Raw genomic sequence first — 19,720 nt, 5'->3', positions numbered from 1 at the left:
TGGGCCATAGCCGAGTCCTGGAAGGCTTCCAGATAGAATAATAGGGTCAAATGGTGTGATCGTTTGAGACCTGAGGAGTCTGTCCTCTTATTCCCTGTTGGTCCATTTGCTGCACTGTATGAATTGGATCTTCGCTGCTGAGCACAGGCCAGCAGGAACAGGTCAGAACTTTCTCCAAAGAAAAAGAAGCATAAGATAAATCTCTTGGGGCTTTGACGTGAGCAAGTATGTGTTTCAAAGACTTATGTCCATTCACTGTTCATTGATTTGTTTTCCTCACACTGTGACAAACTTGCATGGGAAATGAATGTATTACACTCTGCGTGAAAGTTGCTTTTGAAAACGGCACCTGCATCAGAAACTATCTTCCAGTGCAAATGAGTGTTAATTGGCAACGCAAAATACTAGAACCCCACTGTTTCTGTCAGTATTGTCAAAATCAACAAGCCCTATAACAATCCAGTTCGGTAGATAATACAAGTCTGAATCTTATTTTGGAGAAAAAAACATACACTGTTTCTTGTCTGAAATAAAGCCAAGAACTTCTCTTTCTGCATATTCCTTGGCTCAGTGACAAATCAAATGCCTTGGTGGCTTTTGTGTTTGTAATAATATACATTAATTGCACATAGTGTCTGCGAGCTAACCTTTCACTAGCTCTGTGTTTATCAAATGTCATCCTGTGGTAACATGAAATGACTCAAGTTGCAGTTTTGTTGGTGTGTATAGTTTCTCTGGATATTTGACCTACTGCTTATCTGTGTTATTGATACTTAATTCTGTAAAGTCTAAAATATGTTTGGCTGTAATTAGACTGTTAAATAACCCCCTTATTACTAGACTTGTGCACTATATTATATATACATCTGGCATGCATGGTAGTGCCTTCTACATTATTAAACATAAGTCTGAAAACATACAAACAGACGAGAGTGTGTCTGTTTCATGGTAAAAGAATTGCACTCAAAATATCATACGATGGTCTATTATGCATCACAGTGAATAGAAACTGACTGGTTCGTCTTTTTGTGTCCCTTTTCTATTCAGTGCCCTGATTCAGCATGCAAGCAGGATCTGCTGGCCTACCTGCAGAGAATTGCCTTGTACTGTCATCAGCTCAACATCTGCAGCAAGGTGAAAGCTGAGGTTCAGAACCTGGGCGGGGAGCTCATTGTTTCTGGGGTAAGTTTGTCAGATTCTCACCACAGGCAGTTATTTCAGAGTAACAAGGCCAGTCGACCTAAATGTATATGAAGAGAGCCACAGTTCTACTGTTAATGGTCACTAAGACATAAACAACTTCATGTATCAAAAACATCAGTCAAATCTGGTAAATTTGCCCCAAAGCTTATACTATATACACTGACAGTGTACAGGTTTTACTTTATCTGTGTCACACCTCTTTGGATGCCATAAAGCAGGTTATTGGCTTATTGGAGGAGGGGAGGATATGTTACTGGTTTGCCTTCATCTAACATTTATGTGACCATTTAATGGCCAGCTAATTTATTTCTGATGCTCCATGCAGATACTGTTACTGATACTGATACTGTGGCTTTATCCACAGACTGAGCTTTTTTTTTTCTTTTTTTCAACGCATTGCAAGTAGAACCTTTCAGTACAAGGTCACAATGAAGCTTTCAAGACCAGATAATGGTCAAACATATTAAGGACGATGCAATTATTTCAAATTGATTACCATGTAATGATACCAGAATGATGCCCTGTGGGCTTTTTTTCCCAGTTGTATTTTTCATGCCTATTATCACTGCTCAGAATGACATACAGCTCATATTGTAGTCACAAGGTATTTGAACGCATTATAAATGTCATTTTTGAAGATAGAAGAATGTAAAAAGATAATTTATTACATTTTAAGTTAAACTTAGAACTAATTAAAATTATAAATTAAGCTCTCTTAATTGTTCAGTATAGCCAGAGATATGTACATATGTGTGTGTGCAGTTATCTGTATGTGTATTCTGAACTTTACTGACATAAACACTGACTTTGTCAGGACCAGTAGTCCTCATGGTGACAAAAACCTGGGCCTAATGAGGCAGAACCTAAGTTAAGGGCCAATCCACATGGAAACAAGTGTAGATGAATTGTATGGTATTGGTGTTTCATCCACACACAAATGGTATTTTGAGAGTCCTGAATTAGTCATTTTTGGAAATGGGTTCCATCGTGGGAACATTTCAAAACGCCGCCCCTTGCCTTTTTGTGTAGACAAGGAATACCCAACTTTGGGAAAACAATGGCATTCACTGTCCATATCTTCATGGTCGCCGCCTTGTGTTTTGAAAAGACGCTAGATATCGCAAGAACACGTCCTGCCCTCAGTGACTTCAGACACTGGAGTAAAGCAGAACATAAAGATAACAGTGAATAAAGATTAACAGTGAAACTGAATCGTAAACTTTTACAGACACTATTTTCGAATGAACAATACAGATGAGTAATTGTTCTGCACACAGTCAGCTGCACTGCACATCCACAGCTCCTTCTCGTCTGTGACTGCGTGGTCACAGTGACTTTCTTTCTTTCCGAGTGTCTGCAGCAACTTGCGATTTCCTTCTCGGAAAGTAATTGGGGTTATGCCAGAAAGTCACCACATGTGTCACCAGTCGCTTTTTCTTTCTTTTATCTCCCTTCCTTTCCCCTGGCTTGTTCATTCTGTCTTTTTTTCTTTGATTCTTTGATATGTGTAGTGTAATGTGTGATGTGTAGCAGCGTTACAGCGCCACTCACATACCTGGCATACAGGACTGTATGTACTACAGCTTTTTGTGTCGTCGTGGGGGGGGTTTCGTGTGGACGGCTACATTTCCTGAAACAATGCCGTGTTTACGGAATATTTGTCAAAACGACAAAGAAAAAGATTGTTCACGTTTCATTCCATTTCTGTGTGGATATCACCTAAGTTTAGGGCTAAGATTTGACCTGTGTTTAGGTTAAGGTCAGTGTTAAGCATTAACAGGTTAAAGGGGTGTACTTTCTTCCTTCCGGCACCGACACGAGTGGCAGCCTCTCTAGCAGCTCCGTGTGTTTACACTTTTAAATTGCCTTATGTCCTACCTTGAAGGCAATTCTCTTGGTTTCTATTGAAACATATTAGATAGATGTGAAGTTCTTTGTGAGATGATCTATCTGTCTATCTTTAGGCTAAATGAATCTAAATGAATGGAAGAAAAGCTGTGCAAACCTGTGTGTGTGTGTGTATGTGTCTATCTTTATCAGGTGTGCGTTGATACTCACTTTATTTGTTTGATTGGTTGTCAAGTCAATTTCCATTTACTGTGTCTATCTCAGAATCTCTGAAGAAGATGATTCACATTTTGTCCGTTTTCAGAAAAGTCAGATAATATTTTGTAAGAAACAGAGGTATGTCCACTAGTATTGTGAATGAAGTGTCTTTACACAATGGGAAAAAAGCATCACACTATGCTTAATTTAGGTGTCTGCTTTTCTATCCTTAGATAAAATGGGAAAACGGTGCCTTTCCGACAGTTTTGCCTGTAAAAGAAAATTCTCATTTTAGTTTGATTTATTCCTCTTATTAAAATCCGACTTGGTTTTTATCTGTTTTGAGTTGCCATGCATCTTACTGTTCTTCACAATTTCTTAGCACTCTATTATAGTTTGTCTCATATGAGTTTTGCATGCCCTGCTGAGATTTTAACCTTTTCATGATGGCCAGCTGGATTCCACGCTCATTAAATCTGCACAGTTGACTCGTCTCAGCATGAGGTAGAAGGAGGCCCACTGGCCGCCGACCCTTAAATGTCAGCCAAACAAAACAGAGGGAGACAGAGGTACACCTGACCCCTGTCTCTGCTAATTAAGGGCTGCTAAAATAAGATGTCATATAGCGATAGCCATGTTTTTATCCCACTTAATTGCCAGTTTGTGGCACAGACCTCCTAGGTGCTATATGTGACTAATATGCCCTAATGTGCTCATTGACTGCAAGGGAATGTTGCACTTTTTCTCTAAACAGAGACACTGACATTTTTTTCCCCAACTGTCATATGATCCTCTTGTAGCTGGACAGTGCCACCTCCCTGATCCAAGCGGCCAAGAACCTAATGAACGCAGTGGTGCTGACTGTAAAGGCATCTTATGTAGCCTCCACCAAGTACCAGAAGGTGTACGGAACAGCGGCGGTCAACTCACCCGTGGTGTCTTGGCGCATGAAGGCCCCTGAGAAGAAGCCACTGGTAAAACGGGAGAAGCCCGAGGAGTGTCAGACACGTGTGCGACGAGGCTCCCAGAAGAAACACATCTCCCCCGTCCAGGCCCTCAGTGAATTCAAGGCCATGGACTCCTTCTAAGCAAACAACGTCATACATACTCAAGAAAAACAACAAAATATGATTCTGACAAGTTGGAGTAAAAGTCCCCTTTTTACATTGCGTTAACCCACCTGTTTGCGATGTGTGTGTGTGCTTGGTGACATCTCAGGAGGACTACAGTACATATTAAACTGCCACACTGCGGCTCCTTTGAACTCTGTGGTGCCCCGTGGCTCACAGACTGCCAGCACACACCCAACACTATTTATCGGTCTTATTGTAACTTAATATGTGAGAGCCAAAATGTGACACAAAACCGCTTTGGAAAAAAAGTTAAAGATACAAAAAAAGGGAAAAAAAAAGAAAAAGGAAACATATCAGAGGAGGAGAAGAGTGTCATTTGAAACATTTGTGGCCGTTGATGTTCTAGCGAAACCATTAACATGGTTGGCTGGCTGCTTGTATACACATTTAAATCGTCTGAATGGAATTTTTGAATGGTACAGATGAGAAGGTATTACAAAGGGAAAATATCAATGTTGGTATGATCCCTCTTGATATATATATATATATATATTTTATTTTATTTTATTTTTGTTTGTTTTTTTCCACTTTGAATGTTAACCTGTAGTGCTAGGAATAACTCATGATTAAGATCTGGAAGTGCCAGCATACAAGTAGTATCCCTTTAGTCCCCTGATAATTATAATAATAAATCGTTTTTTTTGTTGTTTTTTTCAAAGCACATTCATGATCAAATGTATTGCCTTTTTAAATTCCTTTATTTAATGAATACATCACTAACTATGATGACCTTGATTGGAAGTTGTGTAGCATATAAATATAGAAGGAGAGGTTTGACTAGTTGTGGTTTGCTCTGAGAATAGAAAATGTCCCTGCATACAATACCTTTATATCCACCCTTCTCTAATAAATCCCTCAAGTTGACCCTCAAAGTTTCACGTGTCTTTCTTGCAGCACCGACTGTGCCGTACCTCCTTTATCAGTCTGTGAGTGAGTACTGCAGCATGAGTGCTTTTATTAATCTGGACGATCTGACACAATCATTAGAGATTACCATGCAAGGCATGCAGATGAAAAGCTTTCAGGAAAAAAAGAAATCTAATAGTACTAAAAGCTTACAAGAATAGATGTAGCCTATTGATTTGGGTCATGGGTCACAGCCTTTAAAACACAGAGTTTTAAAGCAGAGAGAGGGAGAGAGAGATCACAAGCCCCTCCCCATTCCAAACACCAGTTTCTATACCTGCATTATAAAATCAGCTTATGTCCAAAAAAGTATACAACTTACACTGTGATTGTTCAAAAACCTTACTATGTATCAAAAATGTCAGTTAGGTGAGAAAAGTCCCAACTCTTGTAATCAGTTCAAAAAGTTTAGTAGTAGTTTAGTATGTCGTCCAAAATTTGTCAAAAATGTCATAGTTTAGTATGTCGTCCAAAAATTTGTCAAAAATTTCATAGTTCAGTATGTTGTCCAAAATTTTAATAAAAAAATCTCATAGTTTCATTCAAAATTTGTCAAAAAATATCATATGTAGTTTAGTATGTTGTCAAAATTTGTCCCAAAATTAGACAAAAAAGTCATAGTGTAGTATGTCGTCCAAAATCACTCAAAAATGTCATAGTATAGTATGTGGTCCAAAATCACTCAAAACGTCATAGTACAGTATGTCGTCCAAAAAAGCAACAAAATGTCATTGTTAAAGTTGATGTAAATCACAAATTAAGACTTCTATATTGTAAGATGTTAGCCTTAATTCATCGATATGTAATAAATTACATTTTTACCAGTCGGATTATCATATTTGCAAGTTTGCAGGTCTGGTCAGCAACTGCCAGCAGGTTGGATGGAGAGCGAGTTGCCTCTCAGTGCCTCACAGCCCATTCTTTGGCCAGAGCCTTCAGCATTTTAGGTATCGAGAGTGAGAAAGAGGAAAGCCATCCACAGTACCACCGAAGTGGCAGAGAGGGCCATAGGATGGCTGTGAGTCATGGTGGCGTGGTAGTTGAGCCATCTGGACACAAGCAGGGGTCTGATCAGCCCCGGCTGGGTCACCTGGAGGGGGTGTATGATGTTGAAAGACCCGAAACACCCGATGATTCCAGGAACATCATTGAAGATGCGTCCAGAGGCATCAGTTGGTGTGTGTACACAGCATCCATATAAAACTCATTTTCTATTAATGGCTTTGTCTAATCGTTTGAAGAATGCTTTTCTTTCTCACATGTATAGACATTCAGCACTGAAGCATGAATGACACTTAACTTCCCTTTAACACTGTTGATGTGGTTTTATATTTAAAGTTGAATCATAAATTCAATGATCAACTACCTGACAAAGAAAGAGACATCATTTTATCCAACACAAAATTAAGGCTGATTTTTAACATTTCTTTTACATAATCTTTAATCAAAATAATTATGGAAAAATACATAAATGTGTTCTGTTGTTGATAATTGAGATTATTTAGTGACTTTCTTGGTTTGGTTAGGTTCAGCCTACAAGTCTTTGTACATGCTCACACTGAGTATGGTTATCAAGTTTTCCAATTAAATGTGTGAGTGAGACATCAGATTTTAATAAAAAAAAAACATAAACATTACTTGACCTCTTTTAGAAAACAAGAGGAGACAGCAAAACAAAGACACGTTGACACTCATGAGCTACATATTTATCTATTAATTCTCATGACATTTTTACAGAGTTCAAATTTACAGTCATTAGTGCTGCTAACCGTAGAACCAAAGCAGAAGTACTAATATACTGTTGTTAGCAAAAGGTAACAGTCACATTATTTACAGCCGCGACACCTGGACCACAGGTGACTGACGAAATGCTCCTGATTCGATGCACCTTACTCAAGAGGAGAGACATGATAACAGCTGCAACGAGCAGACTGTGTGCATCATTTGGAACGTTTTGACAGGAAGTTAAAAACATCTCTCAGTTACTTCCTTCCAATGTTCATTTAAAGATCTTTGTAAGTGCAGAGAAAGATATTTCATTCTGTGAGAGCAGTTATAGGCAGAAGGGAAGTTTGTTTTTCTCCCATCATTTCTTAGCCTTGCCTTTCCCCTTTCCTTTGCCCTTCCCAGAATCTTCTTTCTTCTCCTTCTTCGTCTCCTTGGTGGCCTTTGCCTTCTTCTGCTGCAGGGACAAACAAGACACAGATGAGATAAACATGATACATCAGGGTTTCCCATAGATTGATCAATTCAACAGTGACCGCGGCGCTGCTGTCTGGTTTGTGGGAAACACTGTATATAAACATATACCTTTGGAGATGTAATATAACTTGTGTTTCACAGTGTGAGCATTCTTACTTTAATCATAGCATCTGTTTTCAGGCCTTCTTCTTCACCCTCAGGCTCCTGAGGTTCGTTGTCCATGCCCTCTCCTCCCAGCTCTGACTCTCCTTCACCTCCACCACGGCGTCCCTTCTTCACGATTTGTAGGGAGTATGGCGTCAGGTGGACTTCTTTGTTGTACGTGCGTGTGAAAGCTGCCTTTACCTGGAAGTAGAATGATGTTTGTTGTATCAGTTAAATGCTCCTGCCAGCCAATCGGTTCCTTCAAGCACTGTTTTCAATTCAATTACTAAAAAATTCAACTATAGCTCTTCCTGACCTTGGGGTCCAGTTTGGAGTAGGGATCAGGTTTTCCACCCCAGACACTGATCTCCATGATGTTGTCCACGTCCTCTCTGATAAGCTGGTAGTCGTCCAGCAGCTGCACAGCTTCTCCAGCACCCTCTGCTCCACGCTTCTGAAGTGGGCTCAGCAGTGCCTGACGCAGGTAGTGCAGGTAGTCCAGGTTCACTGCCTGTCTGCTGCTTAACGTCCTGCAGAAGCCAAGAAAATATTTTTTTTGTGTGAAAACATGTAAATTATTAAACAAATACGACAACAACAAAAAAAGGCTCGACTCACTTTAAGCTCATATGTGAAGCCAGCTCCTGAACGATTCGGGAATGTTTGTTGGTGGAGGAGTTTTTGCCCAGCCAGCTGGGAAATGTTGGGAACTGACTCATGTAGCCTCTCATGAGCTCACCTGGTAACACACTGGCATATACGGCCTAAAAGATGATCATTTATTAGACACACAACCAAGGCCAGCGGAATTTGACTTCAGTGCATTTGCTTTTGGACAGTGATCTGTAGCACCAACCAGAAGGAAGGCGCTGGAGGAGATGATGAGCAGGTTGTGGGGGTGACTTAGTCAGTGTAGTGGACCTGTGCTTGTGTGTGTTACCTGGGTGGGCAACAGTGACCAGTTCTGTGCAGAGCGGATACGTCTGTCCACCAGGTCTCCGTCAGAGATGGAGTCCGCTGTCTTGCTGAGCAACACCAGGTGGGACTTCAGATCTCCACTGTGCATTTAGAGACAGACAAGAAAATACAGAAACATTAAATGATCCACTCGATCCAAATTCAGGTGGAAACATCAACCATCCACAAAGAGTCTTCCAGTTTGTTGGCTGAGGCCGACCAGGAAGTAAGAATATATTCACTTGATCTATATCTCACATGATTTCCAGATTGCTAGTTTCAGGTGACAACAGAACATGATGTGTGGAGTGTGCATGTTCTTCCCTTGTGTGCGAGGCTTCTCTGCCTCTATACTCGTGTCGAGGACATAGCCGTAGACAATTTACGGCATATACGAGCAAGTTGCAGGTAATGTCAGGGAACTTCTGGTTGCCAAAACTCAAGATAGTCACCAGTCAAATCACCAATCTCCAAAGCAAGAGTTCAGATTCTTATGTGTGACAATTGACTACCACTTAGGTGCAAATAGCCAGCCTCTCTCTTACCCAGCAGCTGCTGGACGAACATGAGGGTAGTTCTCCTGGACAAAGAGTGGCGCTAATGAGTAGTCGTGGAAGAAGAGGTCGGACTTGTCAATGAAGCTCATGTGCGCAGTCTCCTCCCCCAAGGCAAACACCTTCCTGCAAACGTCAAATGGCCCCAGTTTCATGTCCTTGCGGGCATTGGCTGCGTCAGACTTGCACTGGTCGTACGTCATCACCTTGTCTTTAGCCGACCACATGCTCAGGTTGTGGATCACCTACAGTAAAACAACTAGCATTGAGTGACTGTTGTAAACAATGACATAACCCCAGTAGGCATTGGACCTTTATTGATCTTCTTTACCTGTCTAACATCCTGATTGGAAGCAAGGATCATTTCGTTAAGAGCTGGGGGCGGGATTTTGATTCCTTCTTTGAAAGCAATGGACATCATGGCTCCCTAAAAAAATTGAAAAATGGAAAAGGAGAGAGGAACGTAAATACATTCACTTAGTCGTTTTTAAATATATAGTTATATTTTTATATATTCATATTATTATTATTATTATTGTTGTTGTTCTGAGCCCACTTAAGTGTGTGCACATGCCTTGATCTGTTCCACTCGCGGCCTCTGGAAACGCAGATCATAGCAGTAGTTGGCCAGTGATCTGATCTTCGGATGGTTACGATCGTTGCACATGCAGATGATAGGAATTTTTGAAGTCCTGATCAGGCCGATCATTTCCTACAGGAGGTCAGACAACATGGTGGAGGAAAACAATGAGCAGTGAACTCTTTGGACAGTTGTGTTGGACTAAATATCAGACTAAATGTTTGTTGTGGCTTCATTACAGCATCTCAAATCAGGTCCCTTACATATCTACTTAATTTTGTTAAGGGAAGAAATATGACCAATGTTGCAGTTGGTCATATTTCTTCCCTTAACAAAATTAAGTAGATATGTAAGGGACCTGACTGTAAAGGCCTTTGCACACACACACATTTTACAAACTTGTATCCAGCTTTTACATCAGTGACATTTTGCTGAGTGATATATGCAAAGGCCTAACATCTATGAAATGGTGCAACTAACAAGGACAAGTGTTTTTGTACCTGGATTCCTCCACGGTCCTCATTGCCAGCCATGCCATCAACCTCATCCATGATCAGAATGTGTTTATTGCTCACCGTCTGAGACATTCCTACAGAAACCACACACATACATAAACATGAGACAAATTTCTAAAACGTTTTACACTTTATCAATATGACACATGACATATCCAGATTCCATAGGCAACATCATTGTGTATGACTTCTCTTGCAACATTTAAATATAACCAAATGTCTGTTACATTTGTCAAATGAGTTAATCCAACAATAATTAAGCCCATCAGCCATCTCTTGTCACCTGGAGACATTTCCACGCTGACAGACGGCAGCAACATTGTGCATTATGTATGTTTGAGAACAGGAAACACGAAAAGTTCTTGATGGAATAAATGCTTATTGCCACTGCATACACACAAACAGTCCCTCAGTCAGGACTGATAATATTTCTTTTCAGTTCAAGAAAACTAAACGAAGTCAGAATAATATCATCATCGACAAGGATTTGGTATCCAACTGTTTTTTGATAAAATGGCTTGCTATTTTAATGTGCCCACTTTAAAATGTGAAGGAAAAAACAAACAAATTGACAATTGAGAGAAATGATGAGGACTCACCTTTGTAGAAGCCCTCAATGCTGGTGTTGTTAAGTGACTCTGCGACAACTTCCTTCAGACTGTTTTTACTGCGAGTACAGCTAGCATTCATCTCCACGTAGCTGAAACCCAGCTCCTACATGTCAACACAGACACAGGAAAAGTTAGGTCAAAACGAGGCTGCCATCAGGATATATTTGCTTAGATGTAAATATTATATGACACAGCTTGGAGATGTGACACTTAAACAGCAACAAAAACTAGGCTGACCTCACAGACCAGGGCTGCAGTGGTAGTCTTCCCCACACCCGGAGGTCCAGAGAGCAGAGCAGCTTTGAATCCTGATCCATCATCTTTCCCTCCAAACTTACCAAACCTTGCTAAAGTACATAAAAAAAAAACAGCCAGCACAAAGCATATCAGCTAGATACATGATTCAAATCTAAAATTCACTGAAACAAGCTTAGCTCAGATTTTAAGTTTGTATCTTTGACACAAACAAAGCTAAATTGTCCATTACCTGGTGCTTTGGAGGCAGAGCCACTGTTGTTCTTGTACCAGTTCTGCAGCCACCGCAGCAGCTTATTGGCACAGCTCTGCTCCCCCTGCTGGCCAATCACCGTCTTCAGAGAGTGTGGGCGATACTTGTCCACCCAGAGCAGACTGGGATCCTCTCCGGCCGTTGATGGAGAGTCTGAAGCTGAAGGCAAACGAGTGGAGGACAGACCCAGCTCCCTCCGAGCCGTCTGACCTGAGCCTCTCCCAGGTGGAGTGACACCACCTCCACTCTTGCTACTGTAACCTTGTGTCAGACCAGTCTTTGATGGGCTCGGGGTGTGAGGAGACCTGGAATTACCTTTGGAAGGAGAGATCTTCTGGGCTGTGGGGGTGACCTTTGACTTCTGAGTGGGGGTAGACCTCGTTTTTGAGGTTTTGCTCTAATTGATAGGAGGGAAAAAATAAAAGTAATCTTTACATGTAAGGCTGAAATAACAGATCAAATCTACAGAAAAATAAAAACACTCTGATCAAATGATGAGTGGAATCATCAATTAGGAAGATCTAATTATCATCCAGTTGAAATAATTAATTAAACTTTTTCAAACAACAAGATTTTCTGAACTATTTTTTGAACTATTTACAGTGAAAATAAAAAATAAATAAAAAAATGCTTACAGTTTATTTAAACAACCTAAAACATATGATGTTAATTTACTGACCTAACAGATGAATTAACCCAGTGAACAGTGAGAGACATGAAAGGTCAACAGATGCATCCTGGACTCACCTCTGCCTCCGCAGCAATCTCATACTTGGACTTCTTCCCAGGTTTGGTTCTGATCAGATCCAGCAGACCATCCTCATCCAGGATCTTTGTACCCAAACTTTCAGCCTGAGTAGAGCACGAAATCAGATATTAGAGGAAAAACTCAAACAGGAAGTATTTGGAGAATTTCAAAAAAACATGCCATTCAGCATCAATACATAGTGCAATCGTATGGAAGATCATTGGATTCTATTTTATTTTTTTAATTTATTTTTTTTACTGGCTACCACGTTGGTCACCTTCTCAAGCTTTGAGACTCCACTGTCCCTGCCCTGCACCAGGTAGGTCGTCTTTTTGCTGATATTGCCAGTCACTTTGCCTCCGTAGCGCTCGATGAGTGACTTGGCATCATCTCTCTCCATGGACTCCAGGACCCCCGTCACCACAAACACACAGCCCTCCAAACAGTTCTCTGCTCCCTGTGAAAAAGACAACACAGAGTCAGCGATTAGGAATGACAGTGAACTCTTCTTCCCACAACTGTCAGACAGCTGTCGTGCGTTTGTCTTACCTGTGGGATTTCTTTGGAGCCCAGAGCACGTGGTCCATCTCTGTTGAGGTAGTTCCTGAATGCTGTAGAGTTTACTTTCTTCTTCTCAGCGTCGTCAGGGCTTGTGCTTGTGCTCTGATCAGATCAGATGGAAAGAAGGAAGACATTTAACTTCTTCTTATAATGCGTTCTTGTGTAGATTATTGTGCTACAGGTGGCCTTTGTGGACAAATAAACAGATTTTCTGAACATATTAGTGGAGGCTCACCTCTGGTTTCTTGGGAGATGTTTTAAGTGAAGTGGGTGATGTTGCCATTTTGGGTGTAAACTTCATTTCTGAGCTCGATGAAGCAAGTGGCTCCATTCTGGGTGAGGTTTTAATTTTTGTGGGTGAAATGTGGGCTTTGACGTTTGGCCCAATGTTCTTCTCTTCATCCATTTTCTTCATCATAGCCAGTTTGGAGCTTGCTTTGATTGGGGAAACTTTCTTCTTTGGAGACGGGCTGATGACATCCTCTGACATGTTCCGCCGGCTCTTCGAAGTGCTGCTTGTGCTGCTTGTGCTGCCAGCAGCGGAGTCTGAGCTGCTCTTTTTAGGATTTGCAGCAAGTGCTTGTTTTTCACCTGAGCCTGTACGAGCCTGGTTGAGGACACACATTTATATTTTACAACCACCAGTATCAGAACTGAGTTTTTGATCATACCGCACATTACTACTGCATTATAAGAACCAAACAATCACACTCTGCTACAGTGTTCATTACTTTCTTGGCCTGTGGCTCCTTGTCCAGCATGGCTAGAGTTTTTGCAAATTCCATGTCCTGATGGACCTGTTTTTCCAGCTGCGTGAAGTTGAAGAGAATAGAAAAGCAGAGGCAAATCTTTCAGTAAAATTTCCAAAAACCTCAATAACCTTTCTTTGAATCATATTAATTTATATTATTTTCAGATGAATCATTGTATCACAATAATTTCCTTGCTCAAATGTCTTAATAATCCAAATCGTAAACATAACAAAACCGGAAAGTACTCTATATTTCTCTTACTTCCATGTCGTCCTCCATCTGCAGCTGTCTGGCAATTTCCTCGTCACTGATCAGATCATGCATGTCCTCAGTTGGCTGTATTTGAAAAGTCAGTTTATCGAAACATGAATGGTTGTTTTAAAACAGTGGCGAAAGACCGACTAAATGATGACTAAATAAAGGGATCAGTGTGGAAGACTTCTAGGTCACTACTCACAGCTTTTCTTTTAGTGCTGGCTACCAGCTTCTTGTCTGAGCGCTGAATATTCCCGCTGCCAAAGTAGTCAAATACTGATGTGGGGGTTTGTTTGGGCTGAGGTGGCTGGACTAGCTTTGAGGCTGCGGCCACTGGAGGAGATTTGAGTCCAGATTTCCCCTGTGTAGACGACAACTTCACAGGAGTCTTCACTTCCTTTTTGGGCCCTGACTTTCTTTGTTTGAACGCCGTGTCCTGCTTGGTTTTGGAAACTTTCTTCAAGGATAGAAAGTTGTCACTGTCCGAGTCTACAATTCAGTCACATAAACATATAATTAGAGACCTTCTCGTAAATACAGCAAACGTAATCTCTACTGTTTCTTGTTATGTTTATTACCATTCTGGGTTATTGTTGCTATTATAATACCATATCTTAATATAAAAAAGCTAGTGGAATTGACAAGGAATTCAGTAGACATTGACTGTGTAGGAAAATTATTAGTGAAGATGTTTTTAAGACAATTTTACTTCACTTATCATTGGTCAATGTGAAAATCCATAACAACATCCCAGTGTGTACAGGGAGTCGTTGACAAACCATCACCTGTTTCAGAGACGTACTGCACAGGATCTTCTTTGGGAGGTGGCACCGCCTTTCTGGTCTTCTGCTTCTCTTTGGGCGATTTCTTTGACTTCCTCACTTGCTCCTCCTCCGAGTCTAGAGAGAAAACAAAAGCACATGAGGTGAAGAAAAGGCACATTTCATCCTAATCCCATTCATCCCATTCTGCCATCATGTTCCTCCATTCTTATTTACAGAATGTAGCTGTATAACTGTACACACACATATAATATGCTATATCTAAACATAGAAGCCTTAAATCATATTCCTGTGCTTAATGATATGATGTGGACAAAAAACTAAGAAAAAATTTAAAATATTAAAACTGAAGTAAAAGTTGAAATCAATTGACCAATCATTTAAATTGCAGGTTGTGAAATAAGGAAAAATGACAAGCATTAGTTTAATAGTTTAATTCCTGAGGAGTCGCATAGCACTGCTGTATCATCCTTACCTGACTCTATGATGGCACGCTTCTTCCTTTTTTTCTCACCATCATGGTGTTTCTCCTCCATTTTGGAGCCTTTGACCTGACAAATAAACCAAAATGAACCCACATCAATACAATTATGATCATTACAATGACAAAGGGGGCCACACGGTGGTGTAGTGGTTAGCACTCTCTCCTTGCAGCGAGAAGACCCGGGTTCGAGCCCCGGTTGGAACAAGGGCCTTTCTGCATGGAGTTTGCATGTTCTCCCCGTGTGTGCGTGGGTTCTCTCCGGGTTCTCCGGCTTCCTCCCACAGTCCAAAAACATGCAATGTGGGGATTAGGTAAATTGGACACTCTAAATTGACCGTAGGAGTGAGTGTGAGAGTGAATGGTTGTTTGTCTCTAGTTGTGTGTGGCCCTGCGATGGACTGGCGAACTGTCCAGGGTGTACCCCGCCTATCGCCCGATGAAGCTGAGATTGGCACAGCACCCCCCGCGACCCTCTGGTGGAGGATAAAGCGGTTAGATGATGACTGACTGACAATGACAAAGGCAGAAGATAAAAAGTTTTTTTGGATTAAAGAAAATTTCAAACAAAAGGATAAAGGAAACTTAAATTAGTGTCATAACAGTGTTAAGAAAATACTTAAACATCATCACCAGTAGAGCTCTAAAAACTGATGTAAATTAATCTCATTTTGATTTCAGATTGTTTAAATTTCTTAAATGTGAGTACTTTCTTCATTTCTTTGCTCTGGATAACAAAGAAATCATTAAAAGTTAATCATTTTGGTTTGTGCACAAAACAAGACATTTGAGAACATCATCATTTCCAGGTTTGACGAACACCGATCAACATTTTTTAAGGTTTTCTGATATTTTATGGACCAAACGATTAATTGTAAAAATAATCGACAGATTAATCGACTACGAAAATAATCGTTAGTTGCAGCTCTAATAGGCTAATCTGAGAGCATTTACCAGATCACCAAAGTCATTATAAAACTCTGAGCATAGAAGATGGAGTGATGGGAAACCACAAGCAAAGGATTCTGCTTTCAGTGATCACTTCATATCAGGTACCAAATCATCAAGTTGGCATCCAGTCAAGATTCCCCTTAAATGCCAACCAGGAAGGTTTGAATCCTAACGGCAACTTTAACGTCGTTCAATCTAAAGTCATAGGACACCACTAGATTTGTTGTTTTAGCAATTCTATAATGGTCAAAATGTCTATTTATTTATTGGAACACATCCACAAAATACAGTCAACATTTTTGCAGTTTTATAATAAGAATGTTTTTTACTTGTTAGGTGTTATTATGACCTACCCTTACACTTGAACAATAGCATGACCCTGGCTTTCATAAAACTGGAATGAAACCCTAATTAATGTTATTGAATAACCTGTGTTTGTCCAACTATTTCGTGTTGAGAAATGTCTGTTGTAAAAAAAAAGGTGTGTTACACCAGGTCCAATCATGCTTGAGCATTATATACACATGTTGTATCTTGTTGTAACTCACTGACAACTTGCTAGTATATAAGACCAACTTTCATTCACATCATTCCAATCTAAATGCCAATGATCACAGAATTTGACAGACATAAAAACATCAAAGCTGATGGGACCCTAAGACTTTTGCACAGTGCTCTTAGTATCTGGTTTATTTTACATACTTTTATTGTACTGTATAATAGTAGAATGAGTGAAGGTTTATCAGTAATTTGAAGATGTCATAATGCTGCAGATCTGGAATAATCCAGTTGTTCCCATACTTGTGAAACACACCCAGGGGTATTGTAAGGATCAAAGTTAACTGTTAATTTTTTCCAGAAGCTATTCCTGCCAACATGGCAATGTGAGCAAACGGAGTCATGTGATGTTTGGTGCTCTATAGTCCAGGATTAGCTCCTCAGACCTGCACCTGATAAATAATTTAACATTATAAAGATCTGTACTCAGGCATGTCACACCAGGAAGACATAAAGAGTTAACCTTTGTGCCATTTGTAAAATCATAATCTTCACTTAAATCTTTCAAATGTGGACTCAATTGTACAAAATAAATAAATCTATGCATTTCAGATTTATGGAATAGATAAAATGGGAGATTAGATTTATCCATTGAGGATTGAATTAACGAGAGTGCACAGCCTGTTCAGAAAATATCAGATGTGCAAATCCTCAGTGTCATAGTTTCCTTGCCTTTGAGTTGTCTTTCTTTTTCTGTTTCACCTCCTCATCTGGAGACATAGACTTGTCCCTCTTCTTCTTGTCCTCCACTTTTAGGTTTCCATTCTGGGGTCTCTGCACCGCAGGTTTGGCTGCAGCCGGTGCAAAGAACCGCCTGATGTCCTGAGCACACACAGACAACATGTATGACGTAAGTTCAAAATGAAATCGAGCACCACAGACAACAATATACAAGGTTTTTGCACTTTGATGATGATACATTTATTTTGGGTTATACATAAATAAGAACAATACATTTGAGTGAATATTAGTCAGCACATAGGTCTAAGGGAAACTGAAGGAAGAGACAGTCAAGAGATAAGGAGGGAGAGAGAGTGCTGCTGCTGTGAAACCCAGCCATTTTCATTCTTGTACCTGCCGAATTGAACACATGCGCAGTTCAAAGTTCTTCAACTAAGTTCTTTACCACAGTCCAAAGTCCTTCCATTTTTAAGATCAATTAATCAATTCCTTTGTTCCTTTGATTTAATATCTGCCATTTCTACAACGCTGTGCTCATAGCACCCTCAGATGGACAACTTAGTCATAACTTCAAGATTCATGATATTGTCCCAAAGGTGGACAACAGTGCCATTTCGGCCGGTGCTCAATATAGAAACAGTCATTCAATCATACAGAATCAACAACATTCATAATACTAAAACTAGCAGCATTCGATCTGGCATCACAGTGCATTCAGTCACCTGAGTGCACCTGTGTATTTTTAGACTTCGATAAAACTTCATAATTAATAAATAGACGAGACAATAGTAATACTGTAATAGTAATTTAAATAAAGCCGGTTGTTTATGAAGCAGTGTGATGGAAGATGGGGGAGAGAAGAGCTTGTACCAATTAAATTTATGTTAGATTGATCTTCAGCATCTCACATGCTAAAATCTCATAATCTGAATGTAGAATATGATACTGAATCCATATTAAACCATATCAAATTGAGTCAAATCGGGACGTACTGACTCGAAATCTAATCTCCTTGGCCGTCACTTCAGGATAAGAATAGTCAACCTTGACACGTCTACCTAGATTTTTACCATTTTATTATTTAACCCTTGCCGTTCGTTATGCCTTTTACTTTGTAAAACACTTTGGTCAACCCTGGTTGTTTTTGAATGTGCTCTAGAAATAAAGTTGACTTGACTTAACTAATAAATTCAGAAAATCAGTAGATACCCAGCCCTAATATTTAGCAGTGTTTGTTGATTTAGGTTTAGGTTCTGTGTAATACATGTATTTAATTTTTGGAACTGTGGCAAAATGTGTGTGGCCATGTCGGTAAATTTTAATTATCAGTCATTTTTCACTGACAGCAGATCTGGTCAATATGCAAATAACAAAACATCCTGCACCTTAACAAACACAAAAAATAATCAGTATTTCTGCCGGAGTCACACAATCCATGAGATATTTCAAACATCAACAATAACAAAAACTAGTTTATTGTTCGTGTGTCGCAAAGAAAAAAACCTCCACTGTTTAAATGTAATTAACACAGCAGTAAATGTGGTCCTAGCTTCACTTTGAACAAGTTTCTTCTCTTTTAGCTGCAGCGAACGCAGCACAGCGTCGTCTTCACTCCGTCCATAACCGTCACACATGTTAATAACATGAATCTGTAACGTACCATGGTTTTTCTCGCAGCTTTAGTTGCAGGTTATTTCTTCAGGAAAGTCAGTAAACCGTTTCAACAGCAGCAGCTTGGCGCGAAGCAGGAATCATGAGGGTCGCCCTGAGATGACGAACGTCCGCCGCGCGAGCCGTGCGGCAGCTGACGTCACTTTGCGTCTCTTTGTTGTGAGCTGCTATAGTCAACAAAACAATTCAGAACAAAGTTATATGCTGAGAAGTAAACGTACTTAAAAAAAAACAGTAAAACAAAATAACAGACAAAGACATTTTCAGTGCTTCTTATTTTAACATGGCTATAGGTGTTCAAACAGGACAGATCTCTTCTTGGATTTTAAAGTCATATTTTATAAATATATATAAATAAATAATTTCAATAGCTTTAATTTAACGCAAGGTCGCCTACTCCAGACTGGTGCCCAGTTGTATTACTACCCCTGACTTCAACACAAGTTCTAAATATTAACATTCAAAATTAGCAACACTAAAATACCAAAACTGTTTTGTCCTCCATCTGTTAATAATGAATAAGATATGGGCCATTGAAAAAATAATCATTCAATCAAAGTCAATCATTTAACCATTGACTCACACTATAGTAAATTTAGATTTACCAATTTATCTACCACTCAAATTTCTTTATAGTCATTTTGTAATTTAAAGTTTGTGCAGTTCAGCTTGGTTCTATTTTTAATATTTGTGTACTAATTTGTGTTATTTCATTCCTTACTTGAACATTTTGGATAGAGAGAAATATTGCCACATTATACAAATCTGAAAGACTTATTTCAACGTGCGAAACATACTCAAAATTTGAACGCAGGGGTGTAAAGATGCCAGGAACTACTTCTCAGTACCAAACCAGGGGCCTGTTTCAGTAAGCAGGTTCAACAAGCTGAGTTAAAACCTTAACTCTAGGTTGACCAACTC

General features: G+C 39.8%; 2 protein-coding genes across 3 annotated transcripts in view; one reads left to right on the top strand and one right to left on the bottom strand.

The window, feature by feature from the left end:
- Nucleotides 1-4,622, top strand: part of ctnna2 (catenin (cadherin-associated protein), alpha 2) — a 249,467-nt gene extending 244,845 nt beyond the window's left edge. For both annotated transcript variants that reach the window (XM_044029247.1, XM_044029249.1), the window contains exons 17-18: nucleotides 1,048-1,182; nucleotides 4,050-4,622. In XM_044029247.1, coding sequence (XP_043885182.1) covers nucleotides 1,048-1,182; nucleotides 4,050-4,337 — 423 coding nt within the window. In that variant the 3' untranslated portion in view covers nucleotides 4,338-4,622. The remainder of the gene's footprint in view (nucleotides 1-1,047; nucleotides 1,183-4,049) is intronic.
- A 2,255-nt stretch (nucleotides 4,623-6,877) lies between these two features.
- On the bottom strand, nucleotides 6,878-18,892 carry rfc1 (replication factor C (activator 1) 1). The gene is made up of 23 exons (XM_044029073.1): nucleotides 18,789-18,892; nucleotides 17,120-17,269; nucleotides 14,933-15,008; nucleotides 14,461-14,574; nucleotides 13,878-14,164; nucleotides 13,682-13,756; nucleotides 13,400-13,477; nucleotides 12,904-13,275; nucleotides 12,657-12,770; nucleotides 12,385-12,564; nucleotides 12,107-12,211; nucleotides 11,339-11,756; nucleotides 11,089-11,198; nucleotides 10,840-10,954; nucleotides 10,226-10,314; nucleotides 9,720-9,857; nucleotides 9,477-9,572; nucleotides 9,137-9,390; nucleotides 8,575-8,692; nucleotides 8,253-8,398; nucleotides 7,951-8,164; nucleotides 7,647-7,835; nucleotides 6,878-7,470 (listed from the first exon to the last, which is right to left on the bottom strand). The coding sequence occupies exons 1-23, from the start codon at nucleotides 18,789-18,791 to the stop codon at nucleotides 7,375-7,377; spliced, it is 3,537 nt and encodes a 1,178-aa protein (XP_043885008.1). The 5' UTR covers nucleotides 18,792-18,892; the 3' UTR covers nucleotides 6,878-7,374.
- Nucleotides 18,893-19,720: the final 828 nt, after the last annotated feature.

This window comes from Solea senegalensis, linkage group LG6, assembly GCF_019176455.1.
Source record: "Solea senegalensis isolate Sse05_10M linkage group LG6, IFAPA_SoseM_1, whole genome shotgun sequence".
NCBI lineage: Eukaryota > Metazoa > Chordata > Actinopteri > Pleuronectiformes > Soleidae > Solea > Solea senegalensis.
Note: the sequence above shows the minus strand (reverse complement) of the source record. Positions and strands in the feature narration are given on the sequence as shown.